The following is a 17,701-nucleotide window of genomic DNA, read 5'->3' as shown; positions in this document are numbered from 1 at the left end:
TAGGAGAGATTGGGGAGAACCGAGACAGGGGATGGCAGGACAAGGGGGGGGCAGGTGGTTGGAGGGGGAGCGGGTGCGGCGGTGGTCAAGCTGTTGTAGATGTTGTCAATTTTGCGTTGGAAGAAAGAGAGGAAGGAGATGCAGTTGTCTACTGTGAATGACTGGGTGGTGGTGTTCAGGGGGCGGAGGAGTTTGTTTATTGTCGAGAAGAGTGCTTTTGGGTTTCCGGAGCCAGAGTGGATAATTTGAGAGTAGTAGGCAGAGCGGGCGCGGGAGAGGGCATCTTTGTAGTGTTGTATGTGGTCCTTGTAGGCTTGGGAGTGAACTGTGAGACCCGTTTTATTGCGGAGTCTTTCAAGTTGGCGAGCACGAGTTTTCATCAGGTGGAGTTCAGGGGTAAACCAGGGAGCAGAATGGGTGAAAGAAACTGTTTTGGTTTTTACAGGCGCAAGCTGGTCAAGGCAGGAGGAGAGAGTGTGGTTGTAGTAGTCAGTGAGGTCGGAAGGGGTGTGGAGGTCAATGAAGGGAGAAGTGGACATTTTTTCAGAGAGGGTGGATGAGAATGAGGTAGGTGAAAGAGCGTTTAGCTTACGGAAGTTGATTGTGCGATAATGCCTTGGTGTTGGGGCGGGGATGTTGATGGTCAGAGTGATGGCTAAGTGGTCAGAGAGGGTGAGGTCGGAGCCATAGAGATGGTGCAAATTTAATCCAGTGGAGCAGACAAGGTCCAAAATGTGACCACGGATATGGGTAGGAAAGTCGACATGTTGAGTGAGGTTAAAGCAGGTGAGTAAATCAGTGAAGTCAGTGGTTATTGTGGAGTCAGTGGAGTCCATGTGGATATTGAAATCACCAAGGAGGAGGATTGAGGGGGAGAGGGAACATAGCTGGGTCAGAAAGTAGGAGAAGTCAGACAGGAATGATGGGTGTGGTTTGGGAGGGCGGTAGACGACAGCCATGACTGACTGCGTGTGACCAGAGAGTTTTAAAGCCAGGTGTTCAAATGATGGAGCAGATGAGATGGAGATGAGGTTGGTCTTGATGTCTTGACGGTGGATAACGGCAATTCCACCACCTCGGCCCTCCGAGCGTGGTTTATTGACGTAGGAATATCCATTGGGTGTGGTGAGGTTGAGTGTGTAGTAGTCCAGAGGTTGTTGCCAGGTTTCGGTGAGACAGAGAAAGTCCAGTTTGTTATCCAGGATGTATTCGTTCAGGATGAGGCATTTATTGTTGAGGGACCGGGTGTTGAACAGGGTGAGCTTGATGTTGTTTTGAACAGCAGGGATGAATTCAGGTGATTTAGCGTTCGTAGGCAAGAGGTGCGATCGTGTGGGTTGCTGTGACCAGGTGCGCTGGGACGAAGAGTGAGAGTGCGCTGAGCCGACCAGAGGACGGGGATGGAGTGACCTGATTGCAAATAAACAAACTTGCGACCGGAGCCACGGTGAATGTACCTGGGTCGTCGGAGGAGTCCATTTGATTTGATGGCAGAGATGCATGATGGGGTGGAGCGGGTATTGAGCAGAAGAAGCCTTGCGGCGGAGTACTTCAGAGCCATGCCAGGCAGGAGCGAAGGGACGAGTACGAGGCCAAGGTCGAGGAGGCAAAGCGGCAAACGCAGCGGCAAACGCAGCGGCAAACGCAGCGGCAAACGACTGCAGCCGCTAATCAAGACCACAGCGGCAAACAAGGCCACAAGGCCACCAAGACCACAAGGCCACCGGCAAACAAGGCCACGGCCACAAACAACGGGAGCGGGCCTTTCGATTCCGTATTCCGTACCATCAAAAGCAGATTCCGTTATCCAGCCGGAGAACACGCGGCACGTGCGGGTGTGAAAAGGCAGGACAGGTGTGAGATGTCAGGTCTGAAAAGTAGAAGCAGACCCTGTACATCCATCCAGTCGGAGAAGCGGCGAATATGCAACGCCAGCGTCCTCTCGCAACCGAGAGGTTGTATATATTTATATATATATAAAATTTATATATATATATATATATATACGTATATATATATATATATATATCTATATATATATATATATATATATATAATTATATATATATATATATATAAATCTGTAGCAATCATTGGAAAAAATATATATGACCGACTCAGCTTTTAACTCTGTACAGCAAAATTACTTTTCTTGCACAATTACAAAAAAAAAAGGTATTTTTCTCCTCATTCTTCAATGTGTGTGCTGTACCTTGGATCGATGTTAAACTGTGTCACGTCTGACGGTATTAGTTGGTGGAATTTGATACGGTTTGGAAATGTGGAGTGTTGAGAGTGCAGGAATAAAAAATATATATACAAGAGCAATGCGACTGTTGACAATATGCCTCCGCATAGTCCCACAACGGGTAGATGCCCTCGTTCACCGTCCTAGAAATAAACAAGTTTGATTTAAACCCCTTCAGCTACTTTCAAGCATCACATTTTCACATCGATCGGTGAAGCCGTTTCAGAGAAGGGATTTTTTTTAATCATTGGCTTTCAAGCTAATATGGCTGCCAAACCACATGACATATGACATATGACCTTTAAAATGTACACTCTGCATATGTATGGGTAGGGGGATCACTTTTGTGAAGTTTCATGTTGATCGGATAAGGTTTGTTTTTCTATCCAAGATGGCTGCCAAACCACGTGACCTCCGACATCATTTTCAAACTACATGCATCAATGGTGCTCGATTATATATTTTTTTAATTTCGCATTGATGGTGTAAACGGTTTCAGAGATATCATGATTTACTATTTTTCTTCAATCCAATATGGCTGCCACACCATGTGACTAGAGTCCCTGTATAAAGAGAGTTGCGCCATGCGCTGACCCGAGATTTCTGGTCACGTGATTTCGTGGCGCCATTTTGTGTCTAACTTCACCATGCGTGAACGTCAGCTTGGTACGGGAATGTTGTTTATTGCCAAACAAAATGACTGGTTGTTCTGCTTTTGGTTGTTCAAACCAATCTGGGAAATATAAGATGTATAGATTTCCAAGTGATAAAGTCAGAAGACAAATTTGGGAAGCGAAAGTCAGACGAAAGAGCTGGAAAGCGATCGACTCCTCGAGACTCTGCCAGGTAGGCCCACGCCGCTTGATGATCGATGTTCAAAAGCAATTCTATCTGCTCGGTTTTTTTTTGGTTGTCTGTCCGTTGAAAACCCTTTTAAAGGGAAGTGATTTGTGTTTGTTTATAATCTTCAAGGAGCTGACCAAAAATGCACTTCCGTGGGAAGAACCCTGCTCAATTTTTTTCGGGTAGTCCTAGTGGACCGCATATTGTCATTAATTAATGAAATGTCCCGGTACAGTGACATTGCCTGGTCTGCGGTTGGGTAGTCTGCGGGCAATGTCACTGTACTTTTTCAGAGGGAATTAATTTTGATTTTATAGGGGTGGGAAACCCATGGTCCGTTTTGTTTTCAGTTGTCTGTCCATCCATTCAAAACTTATTCCGAGGCAAGTTATTTTTTTGGTTTAAAATCTTTGGTCGACCTGCCCGACTGCCACGGCCTGAAGCAGAAGATACTAGCAAAGTATATCAATGTACGACTTCGCATCTACTGCCAGAAAATGAACGATGAAAGTAAAAAGAAATATGCAAGAACAAGGACTGGCGGTGAATTGGGCAGCAAGAGCATGGGAATGAGGAAACTGGTAGATAATTTAAAGTAAACCCTGTTCATGCAGTTCCAGTCTGACAATATTGTGACACTTGTGCCATTGACAGTACTTCTGATTGAGCTGATCGCATGCTGGTTTACTCTTCACTGCTATGACAAGATTGCACGCAAGATCCCATGTTACCACATCACTTGCAGCAATTAATGTGAATCTGAATTAACTTAAGTATATTTAGGGTTCTCTAAAGCCTTCGATCATATTCAACGAGACATGTTGTGGAACAAACTTCAAATCTTGGCCGACATGGCAACATTATGAAATTTCTCATTTCTGTGTATGATAATGTAAAATGCTGTGTAAGAATTAATGGTTTTTTAACAGACTGGTTTCCGATAGATGTTGAGTCAAACAAGGCTGGAATTTAAGTCCGCTCTTATTCTCTATGTACGTATATTTGTTATATAGTGGGAAATAGACTGGTTTGTCGCCTGTGTGAGCTTCCTTGTGTTGGGCATTTGAGTGGGGGAAATGGTGTCGTGTGCAGTCAGGCGCAGAGAGCGCTTGTGAGTTGACAGAGGACATTGAGCTCAAGTTGTGTGATGTTGGTCATGTGACCAAAGTGGCAACCTGTAATTGGTTGAGGCTGCAATATAGGTGCAAGAGATAGGAAATACTGTCTTTTCTACACGTGTTGTCGAGGAAAGCAGGCTGTGTGTGTGGTGTGAAAGAAGTGAAATGGTCATGTGAACTCCCGGGGTCTCTTCTCTTCGTACGGGGTCTCTTCTCATCCACGTGGCTGTCGTGAGGTCTCTTGCACTCATCGCAGAAGACAGATGAGGTCTCTTCTCGCCGTATCGTGAGCAGTCTCTCTGTCTGTAGTCATATTCAAGTCTTCACTTGTCGGAGTAGTGATGAGTTTCACTTGTGAGGATTGAACGGAGTGGTGATGAGTTTCACTTGTGAGGAGTGAACGGAGTAGTGATGAGTCTCACTTGTGAGGTATGAACGGAGCAGTGATGAGTCACTTGTGAGCAGTGAACGGAGTAGTGATGGTGTCTCACTTGTGAGGAGTGAACAGAGTAGTGATGAGTCTCACTTGTGAGGAGTGAACGGAGTAGTGATGAGTCTCACTTGTGAGGAGTGAACGTAGTGGGATGAAGTGTTGGTCTGGTCAGAGTGTTGTATTACGGGCAGAGTTTTCTTACGGTCTGAATGTATGAATCATGTTCTGTACTGAATGTATGAACCAAGTTTTGTACTGAATGTTTACTGTGTTGGCCTCATCATGTTCCTGGTGAAATTAAACAAGTTATGGTGAATACGACGTCTTATCTGTGCTTTTCCATATCTGTTCGACTAGACGAACCGTGCACACTGCAGGTATTTTTTAAAGTTTTTTCTCTGTTTAATTACGGCTTGGCGCAGTCGAAAATTAAGTGTTAATTAAGTCGCCAGCTATGAAACATATTAATCGATCAGGCAATATCCATCAGAGTTCTGGGCAAGGGTGTAGTAATAAATGAACGTTTCAATCTTACTAGATGCCGATGACGTTTTCCTTATGTCAGAGACAGAAGCTGACTTGCAGCTTGTTAAATCATTACAATGGAAATTGAATATAAATGTCGATAAAACTAAAGTTGTACACTATAGAAATATGGCAATACCACGTACAGAATTTGTTTTAAGTGTGTTAGACTATATGTCGGCTGGAAGTCCTACACCGGAATTGCTCTCGGCACCCTTTAAAAAATATTGGATATGCCCACACTCCTTTCTAAAAGTTATTAAAATTCAGAGAACGACAACATTGGTTTGTCTTACTTATAATGTTAGCTCTTATATGCAGTGTTGGCTTGTAATATGCATTGCCATACCACTTTTAATATCACCACACAGCTCTTTTTCATGGCAATAGCTGAGTTTTTGACAAAACAAATATCACCTGTATGTAATAATAAGACTAAATATGTGTAGTAAATTTTTTTTTAGCAGGTTTAGAATATATCACCCCATATCGCGAATGTACATGTATATCTAATCCGACACACTTAGACACAAAATGGCGTCCAAATTTGAGTTGACACAACTCTCTTTATACAGGGACTCTACATGTGACCAATGATGTTTTCGTGGTCACCTTTTAATCACCATGGCCTAGTCAATGGCACACGTAAAGTTTCGAGTCAATCGATTTGGTGGTTTGGGAGAAGATGTTTTGGTTAGGGTTTTCGGTGAAATCCAATGTGACCTATGATGTCATAAATTTAAAATTTGAATAAAAATGTGTCATAGATCATGTGCATACAATTTCAGATTTTAGGATACGAATTTGATTAAAACATTTTGGCGGGTATACCACTTCACCTTTGATGTCATCATTATCATGACTAGGGCATGCCCGTACTATATCTATATCTAAAATTATATCCCCCCCCTCTATTTACATGAAATGGTTTGGTCCAAAGCGAACGGCTTGCGAGTGGTGACAATCCCCCCCCTCTATTTACATGCAATGGTTTGGTCCAAAGCGAACGGCTTCCGGAGTTTGGTAAAGAAATCGCCATCGCGTGCACAAACGCGCAGGAAAGCGAATGAATCGCAAATTCGTTTTTATTAGTTGTAAAACATAGTTTAACGCCAACATAGTTTGCAAACGTGAAATAAATGAATACGCTCTCAAATGTGCCATCCGAGGCAGAGTGTGCCCGCCACGTTCGGCACACGCGATCGTTCGCTGCTCTCTGATTGGTTGAATCGTTTTTTGGACATAGCTCGGTAAGTAATTGTCCGATTAATATGAAACCTTGAAAAGGCACATCCTCGGGTCCCCAGCAATATACCTGGCAAGTTAAAAGTATATCGGACCCGTGGTTGTCGAGAAACAGCGGTCACAGACAAACGTACAGACAGACAGACAGAGATTACTGGAATTATAGATAGATTTCATTACCCATTGGGAGTCCTTGACAATGTGTAAAGTTTCAAATTTTTCCATTCAGCGGTTTCCAAGAAATCTTTTTTAAATTATTTGCATTTAATCCAAGATGGCTGCCATGCCACATGACATCACAATTATCATAAAAACATTCCACATGGGTGTCACTCCTACCCTGAAAGTTTTGTCTCAATCGGACATGTGGTTGCTGAGAAAAACGAGGTTTAGCCCGGACGGACTGACAACCCGAAAACATAACGCCTTCGGCCACCTTCGGGGGCGGAGACATAAAAAAAATCTCTGTGCTCACCATCAAGATTTGTCCTGTATCGCCGATGTTTTTGCTCTTTAATACCACGCTCAATTCGCAATGTAGCCCACTGCAAAACAGCATTACACACAAGACAATACGATTATCAAGCATAATAAATAAATAAAACATTCTTCAAACTTTTCTAGCATAATTATTTTTCGACAAGGATGTCACCATTCGACCATGTTATAATCTTAATCAGCCGTGCTGAACAATGACGTCACAAACATCAAACTCACCGACTCCTTGGCATCGACAGTGCAGAATTATTAAATTTTTCATTTTGGACCGTTTCCACAGACTATGAATTGCCACAGCTAATGTCATGAAAAAGCTCATTGTGAAACTGTTGCAATTTTATTTAACGCACATCACATGTGGAATTTATACGACCTCGATCAGCCATCGAAAGTTAACAGTTCAACTTCTGGACATTTCAAATCGAACGCAAGCACACTCTTGAGTTGAGGAATAAAAGGAGAACAACAACACTCAAGCTAATAATAGATTTCTATATAATAATTAAATTATTTTCTCTTGTGCAATTATGTTTTGCTAACATCAACAGAATGTTCAAACCTTACCAAACCCACTTCACTAACTTACCCCAACAAAAGGCTTAATGATTACAAAAAAAGGTGCTATTCTGGTGACCAGACTACAAACTGTCGTTCTGGCGACCAGACTACAAACTGTCGTTCTGGCGACCAGACTACAAACTGTCGTTCTGGCGACCAGACTACAAACTGTCGTTCTGGCGACCAGACTACAAACTGTCGTTCTGGCGACCAGACTACAAACTGTCGTTCTGGCGACCAGACTACAAACTGTCGTTCTGGTGACCAGACTACAAATTGTCGTTCTGGTGACCAGACTACAAACTGTCGTTCTGGTGCTGCAAAGGCAGCATGTTACTTCCAGGATCCCACATCAAGCCTGGTGTGAAGGAAGAGCAGGACAGAAGGGTTCATGAAGAATTAAGAAAGGCTTGTGGTGAGGGAAGAGTATTGATTAGATTAGAGGGTTGGGAGGAGAGGGATTTTACTTTACAAGGGAAAGGTTGGGTCAATGGTCAGGGAAAGAGCAGAACACATCAGTAATTTCCAGATTTACTCCTAGATTACTTATTAGACTAGATCGTGGATAAGCCCAATAGGAGCGTAGTATTAGACCTCTTAATAAGACAAGTGGGAGGCAGGAGGTGGGAGGGATGTGGGCAGCAGAAACAAGACATAAGTGCCTATAAAAAGACTGCAAGGCCACAAACTTAAGAAGCAGATCCTGAAACTCTGACGTGTAAAGTGATAAACGACAAAATATATTTAAACAAGTACAGATACATTCAAAGTACACCACCCCCATGCCAAATAAATAAATATCCTCCAGCGCGGTATTGCTGGGCGACTTCGGCACCCGGCGATACCGCCATGCAGCACATAGAGACGGTATTAGGAGGGAGAGGTGCACAATAATTAATTTCATAATTAAAAACAATAAAATAATAATCGTAAAATAATTTCTTCATCAATTGGCTAATAGCATACCTAAACCACTAGAGTTTCATCAGAAGCTGCAATTTTTTGAAAATTTATGAAATTAATTAGTCAAACATTAAATCGATTAATTGATTAATCAATAAATCAAAAGATCCTTTATAACCACATCACTTGGTCACTGTCATGTCCAAATATCAGCTTCCTATCTCTAGGTCAAAGGATAGTTGAGATATCGCCCAGACAAACAAACAAGAAAGAAAGAAAGAAAGAAAGAAAGAAAGAAAAAGAAAACAAACAACTGGAGTGAAAACTGAGTACAGTACTTAGTTTCAGCGCACGTCATCGCAGGGTCCCAATGACGTCATGCAGCGTCTGGAGATAGAATAGGAAAGGAACAGTGTACAATAAATAACCAAACAAAACTAAGAAAAGGAAAGAACTGACCCAGCTTAGACACAACACAACGGCTGTCGAAGAATAGAATGACAGCAAATAAAACTGGAGGTCGATGGCGTGCCATCACAAATCCCCACGCTTCCCACCTAAAGCAAAGTTGAAAGATGGCAAAAAGGTTTCACCAGGAATGGTCCAACATCAAATTAGATTTATACAAAAAAATATCTTCCGTTTCGACCCCGATGACCCCAAGTCCCCAACCCGGAGGCACGAACAGGGAATCAAATCGCCAAAAAAAAACTAATGTTTCACGCATCCCCCAATGTTGATTGCATATACAAAGTTTTATTCAAAAACATGTTAAATGTGCTCGCAATTGCATTTTTGGTATTTCACCTTTTGACCCCGCACAGCAGCCAAAGGGGGCGAGGCCAAAAATGTTACTCCTCTCACACCTTCTTACCATGTGGTGATCATAACTACCAAGTTTAGTGAATTTTCCACAACAGTTTAGGAGATAGCGTGACGGTCAGAAAGAGACAGACAGATCCGATTGCAATATCCCCCACATGCGCTTGTTGGTTTTTTTTGAAAGCGTGGAGATAACGATGATAAACAGTAGTCAGACTCTAAAAGTGTTACAATACATCGGTGCCGAGGTCATGCTGACAAGAAAAATAAATAAATAACTCATCAATAGGGCATCTGCGACATTGCCAACCTTGGTGGAGATTAAAGAAAGACAACATCTGGGCCTAGCGTATCGAAGGGCAGTAGCTATACTTTGTGATGCATTTATTTATAAGAAAAATTTTTAACACTTAAATCCACAAGAATGAAAGACTATTTCCAAAATGATTAAAATTATATATATATATACACACACACCAAACGAGCTTCATTATTGGTCATATAAATATATTTTTTAAACCCACAAATGGAGATAACAACCAACGAGAACATCAGGATAGGGTGTGACCTTGAAATGTTGTTAAATCAGATGTACAAATGGGAGCCATCCTCGGGCGGTTTAAACAATATCCGTTTTCATGAAACATTTAGGCTCTATAATTAGTGCCAAGACCTTTCACCGACAGCAAGGTGGAGTTAGCACCGGGATCTTTAAATAACCAGTCTCTGTGGTAGCTAGGGCAGTGTAATTACGAATACCACAACCTTGGGCAAGCTACATTTCCCAGCTGTGCTCATTACCTGCAAAGATCATTCGGTGCGCGGACATTTTCAAACTACACTCCCGTGCCCCAGGTTCAATTCCCTTGTGGAATTGCCAATCCAGAGCGAGGATAGAGACTGGCAGAGGCACCGACTAAAGGCGACACTTGTACAGGCTACGTAACATCAAAAATGTGGAAATACTCCGGTTTTCAAACACCCGTGTCACATTTCAACGGCTAGAACGAAGGCGTTTGAGTCGCGCTGCGCTCTATCCTGGTGAAACAACTCCGTCTCACTTTGCGTCGTTCGAATCAGACTAGGTCAGACAAACTGTTTCACAAAATGATAAAATCATTAAAAAGAAAAAATATTGGCAAATTACATTTGGCAACAAGTTGTTGCCATTTTGGTCAGATTTGGCCGATTGCACAATTGGCGTTGGGTAACAGGAAAAGGTTTCATGAAAGCACTTTAATCCTCGTGGTACACCTTCATGAGGGCTGGCAGAATGGCCGACAGATATGCACCCTTGCCTCCGAGCTCTCTAGCCTGGGTTTGAATCTCAACGAAGCTATAAAACTGTCATCCTGGTGTTTCACCTGGAGCACGAAGCATCAATGAGTGCCACATCCCTCCCTCCAAAGGTCCAATCTTTCAACACTGGTAATTACTGAAACTTAAAGATACTCCGGCGTCTTCTGCGAGAGTTGGCGAGTCATCGCCGGAAGGCTGAACAACTACAAAATTCCTGTCTTGACTACTTGAACCCTGGTGTTGGCTTAGCGGTTAGGGTGCCGGCTTGGGATCCTAGGTTCGAATCCCGGTCGATCGCTGAATTAACGCCAGGGGGCTTGACTCAGCCTGTCATCGTTCTGAGGTCGGCAAATTGAGTACCAGCTCACAGGTAATTCCCTGTGTGTCGCAAAAGGCGACTAACAGGGCTGGGGGCAGGAAGGGCATCCGGCCATAAAACATTCCTTCAAAAATGGGACCATGGTGCCCAAAAAAGGCCAACCCCCACTCTGCGGCATTGCCAATGAAGGCAATGGCAAAACACTCACGAAGACACCACTTTAGCAGCGACACCAAGTAGTCTAGTAGGAAGACTAGGTCCCCCTGCACCCCCCGGAGATATACTTCTAATCAGTGTTTCTAGATTGGAAAAAATGTGTAGAAAATGACTAGCTATGGCCCCAAGCTGAAAAAATGTCCCACATACCATTTTTATGCAAATTACTGCTGCCATTATCAAAAAAACGATTTTTGACATATCTCAGCCAATATTGCAGATAATTGAAAAATGAAGGTGTCTAGACCCATGTTTTGAAGGGCATAGATCATGATAGAACTATTCATAACATGATTACATGTGTCTATGGTATACTAGTATGCTAATTAGTGCTTTATTTACAAAATAATCAGTTTTACAAATGATAAGGATACGTTAATACTGCAGATAACTTAACATGGTACATAAGGGGTCTAAACCCAGGTATTTTCAAGGTTAAATGTCAACAAGATGCTCCTGAGTCTTGCATAGGGGCGGGACATTGGCAGTAACATTGGTACCACTCAACTTTTCTTCCCACCATTGACTTTGTATTGCGAGAGATTTTCACTTGCTTATTTAAAGGTTTCTCACCCAGCCCACGTAAAATCTACCAACTCCTGCTGTTAACTCCCAAACATATTTTTTTATGTTATCCAATCACAGTGCAGAAATGACAGACTAGAGATCCAAATTAGTGCTGCTATAGCTGCCATTTTACATTTCCATCCATGTAACATGCGCGCTCGCGCGCTCGTATCAATTGGTAATGTCGCGCGCTCGTATCAATTGGTAACGTTGATGTTATTGAATACCTCAGTTGAAAGTTCAGTCTTCCATTCCATCTGTGTGTTGTTCTTGGTATTCATCCTCCAATCTAGCCAGGTAAGATGCTAACTATAATGTTACTCACACTCTTGACTTCAGTTTCTGCATGAAATCATAAACAGGCAGAATAACAGCTGAGCCAGCTAGCACCATGTTAGCTAACGTTAAAGCTAGCCTCATCTATGTACAGTATGTTCCTAATGTCGGTGTAACTTAAACTTTTGTTAATGCCAAACATGAGACATATCTGTTGACTTCTGTATATGAATTGAACCAGAAAGAGGCACGACAGCTGAGCTAGCTACAGTAACTTAGCACAATGTTTCATTGGCCTAGATAGCTAACGTTAGTGTGGAAGAATTTAGATGTTTTAGCTATTAGCACTTTTGATGCCACTAAACATGGTTTAGTCAGCTAAAAAGTACCCTAGTGTAGAACATGACTCAGAACCTCTGTTACCTCACTGAAAACTCAGAGCCTCCTTTCACAGGCACTTTTAACATCATTCGTGATTTCTTATTTGTCATTTAACAGTGATGGTAGACATCGACAGCAAGCATGCCCAAAAGAAAACGGAGTGTAGAACCTGCAGCCCAAAGCTCTCCTCCTACATGCATCCTTCATGTACCATCCATGTCTGATCATGGGGATTTCACGCCCCTCCGTAAAATTAAAGGATCTGCTTCAGAAAAACTGCAACTGCTTCAAAAGATCCGGGATAGACGTCTCAACCAACCGCATGACTCCCCATGTCGTATGCAATCAGTATGTGATCAGATCCCGGCAACTCTTCCTGATGACCTAGAAAGAGTAGGATATCACAGCAAGTGTTATAAGCACTTTGTCCGCCACTTTCATCGTCTGTGAGATGATACAGAACCAGGGCCATCAACCTCATCATGGCATCACTCTCCTCGTAAACCAGGAGGTTCTGCTGAACCCATCTTCCCGCCAGAGTGTATATTTTGTGAGAAAGTTGAGACCAAAGATGCTCATCGCAATACTGAGAGGCCTACAACCTTCCCATCCTTTAAAAACAAAGAAAATGCATGGGAGCAAATCGAAACACGGGCTGAGAAAATGGGTCTCTATCGACTCCATCGAAAGGTGAAAAACAAAGACCTCTTTGCATGTGAGGCCAAACACCATCCGTCATGTTTTAAAGCTTTCCGCACAGCATTCTACAACTATGAGCGTGCGATTCACAGAGCCGAAGCACCAAAGGAGCAGGCTTGCATGTCAGCCGCCCATGAAAAGGCATTCAACTCAGTACTGGAACACATTCAAACCCAGGTCATCCAGCAGAATAAAGTTCTACAGCTTTCTTCCTTGCGCTTGCTCTATGTCGAGGAACTGAAACTGAATGGATATGAGAACTCAAATTATCGGTCAGAGAAACTACTGAAACGCCTACAGAATGACCCAATCAAGGAGCATATCCACTTCACGAAGGTTGATCATGACAAATGTGATGTCATTTCTTTCTGGCTTGTGCACAGCTCAAACATAACAGTTTCCAATGCTCTCGCACGAGCATTCACACTCGGAAGCACAAACAAGAACCAAAATGTTGCCCTCCAACTTCGCCAGGGTATTCTACAGGCTTTCAGAGAGTGTAAAGACCAACCATGGCCTTCTGAAAGTGTGGAGTGGACAAGAGGCAGCTACCAGGCTGGAGAGAACAGAGATGGCTGTGCTGATCGTGGAGGGGAAGGCCCACCAACTTGCCTCAACGAATGGCAAGGTAAAATTGAAAGCCCTTCGTGAATGGCGATTCAATTTGTAATTTTTCCTGAAAAAAAGGTGATTACCTGTGATGTTTGTCTAGATCTGAAACTGGCAGTGACTGGTGATTGAAATGCGGTGCCTTTTTGTGTTTCAGGTCGAGGTACATGAACTCCCCACGATCTACAGCAACCAGGAAGAGACTGATACCAGGGTGGTTCTGTACCTCCATCATGCTGCTACCATCGGATACAAGAACGCTGTAGTCAGAACACCGGACACAGACATCCTCCTGATCCTGCTCCACCATGCCCACAACATCAAGCTGACGGTGTACCTGGATACAGGGTCAGGGAAGCATCGCCAACTTGTCAACGTCTCTGAGCTGGCAGAATCCCTGGGAGAGGACTACTGTGCCACTCTCCTGGGGTACTATGTGTTCAGCGGAGAAGACTGCACCAGTGCCTTCAAAGGGAAGGGAAAAGTCGGGCCCTTGAAAAAGCTGGAGAAGAATCCCAGGTTTCACAGGGCATTCGGTGAACTGGGTGACAACTGGGATGCCAACCCTGAGGTGGAGAGGCAGTTAGAAAAATTCACCTGTGTGATGTACGGCCAGAGTCGCGAGTCATCAGTGGACATTGTCCGTGCCAAGCTGCTACGAAAAATGGTGGGAGAGGACAAGACCCTCACATCCAAGTCCAAGGTTGATCTGGCTCGCCTTCCTCCATGCCAGTCTGCCCTGAAGCCGCACATCCAGCGTGTGAACCACCGCGTAGCATTGTACAAAAGAGCCGATCAACCTATCATCGAAAAGCCAAAACCTTATGAGGAGCAAGGATGGATAAGGACTGATGGACTGTTGAAACCAATGTGGTCCAGTGGTCCCATCCTACCAACCTCACTGGTGGATCTTCTGAACACAGGAGAGCACGAAGAGGAGGAGGAAGAGGAAGGAGAAGAAGAGTTTGACTCTGACGATTTCGATGAAAATGATGATGACTGACTCAGTGTAGAATCACTAATGCTAATGATGTTTATCTAAAACAAGCAAGAGAAGAGTGGTCACATTGAGTGCTAGGACTATTTTGACAGTTGTAATATTTAGAAAAATAAAACTTTGTGTTAACGTCTGTGTAGACGGACCTTAATATGAGTCTATTATTTCGTAAAACTGTGATTATTTTGTAAATAAAGCACTAATTAGCATACTAGTATACCATAGACACATGTAATCATGTTATGAATAGTTCTATCATGATCTATGCCCTTCAAAACATGGGTCTAGACACCTTCATTTTTCAATTATCTGCAATATTGGCTGAGATATGTCAAAAATCGTTTTTTTGATAATGGCAGCAGTAATTTGCATAAAAATGGTATGTGGGACATTTTTTCAGCTTGGGGCCATAGCTAGTCATTTTCTACACATTTTTTCCAATCTAGAAACACTGATTAGAAGTATATCTCCGGGGGGTGCAGGGGGACCTAGTCTTCCTACTAGACTAAAGTAAGGAATCCCACACATGCATGACAATGGGCCTTCACAATGGACTCAGCTGTCTGTGTAATTCAGTTCAGCTGTCTAGACATATCGGTGTAATTAAAACCAGAAAAAAATCAATACAGAATCACATTTAATCAAAATCATCAGTCCACAACTTTTTGACATATCCTGCTGTATATCGTTTTTGGCCCCATCTCCCAATGGTGAAGAATCACTTTTAAAAAATATATACTAGCCGGATCCGGGTCCAGATCTTCACCAAAATTGAATAGATTCTTCCTTGTCACACACACAACGTGTCCACCAAGTCTCGTCCAAATCCGTCCACAACCTTTTGAGATATCCCGCTATGTATCGGTGTTGGCCCCGTCTCCCAATGGTGAAGAAGCACTGAAAGAATTATACTAACTGGATCCAGATCCGGATCTCCACCAAAATTGAATCGATTCTTCCTCGTCACACACACAACCTGCCCAACAAGTTTCGACCAAATTCATCCATAACTTTTTAAGATATCCTGCTATAAGTTGGTTTTATCCACATCTCTCAATGGTGAAGAATCACTTTTCAAATCCTAGTATCCGGATCCAGATGTTCACCAAAATCAAATAGATTCGTCCTTGTCGCCAACCTGTCCACCAAGATTCGTTCGAATGTGTCCATAACTTTTTGAGACATCATGCTGTATATAGTTTTTGCCCCATAACTCAATGACGACTTCTTGAGATATCCTGTTCATGGACAGACAGCGGTGAAAACATCCGTGTGGAGGCACTGAATGAATGAACGAACGAACGAAAGAGCAGAAAGAAGGAAACTCTGCAACCTCCAAGCGAAAGGATTACGGAGGGTTACTGGAGGTCAACGCATCTTCTCCATATAGACAACGTGACTTTGCGTCGCAGTTACCGCAAGTTGGCACAAAAGTTTGCGGAGCGGTCTCACTCAGACTCAGCCGGTTGTTTCACAACAACGAGCCGAGACCCGAGGCTCTTAACCACAGGTAACCATGCTTCATGCACTCGTCTTTCTCCCCCGCGTTTGCCGAGTCAGCCTGTGGTCCCGCAACACCGAGCTCGCTCTCCCATAAAAAGATACGAGTGCTGCAAATCAGACATCGCGTTAAAACGGCCTCAAAGTGAAAAATCCACAGCACCTCGAACACGAGCAGTAAAGTTTTCATGTACATCCTGCGGACACCCAGTGACACGCCGAACGTGGCGGGGACGATGATGAAGACCAGAAGCAGTGCGAGCCACACGCCGATGGAGAGGCCTAGCAGCGCCGCGATCGTGTCCAGCGGGATCCAGTTCATGTCGTCCCAAGTCAATGACATCGCTAAGAAGCTCCGACGTTCTGCCTCACCCCGCGTATATCGGCTCGTCGCCACATCGCGGCCTATTCATCCAAAGGTTTGCGCATGCGCAGAAATTGCCGATTTAGGTTTCTTCTTCTTCGATTTTATTTTTTAATGGCGTCTTCCGAGCTCTGAGGCTCTATATACACCACTCACCGTAACAAACCCTCCAAAACTTTATACATATTTCTTTCAGCACTGCTTTGCAGAGTCGAATGTACTTAGACTCCAGCTAAACACCTCTTGTCATGTTTCACGTTTGCAGCGGGAATTGAGGAAGGAATGCAGACTTTTTTTCGGTGAATGGGGGTTTATCATATTTGGTTTAATTAACGGATATTGCTTCACTGAACATTTTATCGTTATTTTTTTTTGAAAAAATATATTTAAAGGAAGATATTAATATTTTCGGGTTTAATTTCATGCTCCATTGGCCCCGCCCCTCAAAACAACGGCGATGTTATTACCCACGTGATCGACTACGTCATCTCGAGGATATTTTTTGCTGCGGGTAGTTTTTATGATTTTCTCCATCAGAAGACTTGATTCGAAAAACTCCGTCAAACTCACTTTCTGACGAGACTGAAGCGAGTTGCGCGTCCATTATCAGTTGCGTGCTGAGACAACCCTGCTTTGATTACGTCATGACCATCGGATTTTTAGGGGCTGTGGTGCTGCGCACACACGACTCGATTGCCAGAGAGGTAGGCCACAACGCGTTGGTATAACAAAGAGTCTTTATTCAAAGCTCGCACTTCAGCACTGGGCGGGCTCGAGCTTAGATCCTGCATATATGTCCCGAGACCACACCTTGCCCCCGGGCGTGGCCGATCGGCGATAGGCTGGGCATGCATTACAGTTCCCCGCCTGGATGTTCGCGCCACCTGCTGGTGCGCTGAATTATTGTCCCTTGTGTCCGCCACACGCGCCCCCCACCAGAATTCCCGCGCACCTGAAGGGTGAGTTTGCGGGGAAGCCGGATGACCCGGCCGAAACGCCCCCTGGCGATGGGTGCAGGGCTGGGGGGTAGCGGGGCTGGGGGGTGCCGGGGGTCCGACCGCTGGGGGTCGGCCTCGACGCGGAGGCAGAGCTGCTTGCGGGGGGTGGTCCGGATCGAGGTGGGCCGGCTTGAGGCGGTCCACGGAGATGCGATCCGGGGCACTGCCGATGTCGAAGGTGAAAAATTTGTCCCCGGTCTCCAGCACGCGGAAGGGCCCGTCGTACGGGGGCCGTAGCGGTGGCCGGTGGGCGTCTTGCCGGACAAAAACGTACTTTGCCGTG

The 17,701-nt window shown here is 44.1% G+C and overlaps 2 protein-coding genes across 2 annotated transcripts in view; one reads left to right on the top strand and one right to left on the bottom strand.

Annotated features, from left to right (window-relative positions):
• Positions 1-16,489, bottom strand: part of LOC137414259 (glycerol-3-phosphate acyltransferase 4) — a 62,691-nt gene extending 46,202 nt beyond the window's left edge. The window contains exons 1-2 of the mRNA XM_068099749.2: positions 16,220-16,489; positions 6,888-6,957 (exon numbers count right to left, since the gene is read on the bottom strand). Of these exons, the coding sequence (XP_067955850.1) occupies positions 6,888-6,957; positions 16,220-16,399 (250 nt within the window). The 5' untranslated portion in view covers positions 16,400-16,489. The remainder of the gene's footprint in view (positions 1-6,887; positions 6,958-16,219) is intronic.
• Positions 13,474-14,707, top strand: LOC144889838 (uncharacterized). The gene is made up of 2 exons (XM_078771042.1): positions 13,474-13,578; positions 13,717-14,707. Exons 1-2 carry the CDS (start codon positions 13,522-13,524, stop codon positions 14,560-14,562), a joined length of 903 nt encoding a protein of 300 aa, XP_078627168.1. The 5' UTR covers positions 13,474-13,521; the 3' UTR covers positions 14,563-14,707.
• Positions 16,490-17,701: the final 1,212 nt, after the last annotated feature.

Source organism: Myxine glutinosa, chromosome 1 (assembly GCF_964187855.1).
Source record: "Myxine glutinosa chromosome 1, kmMyxGlut1.1, whole genome shotgun sequence".
Taxonomy (NCBI): domain Eukaryota; kingdom Metazoa; phylum Chordata; class Myxini; order Myxiniformes; family Myxinidae; genus Myxine; species Myxine glutinosa.
This window is presented reverse-complemented; position numbering and strand designations above follow the sequence as displayed.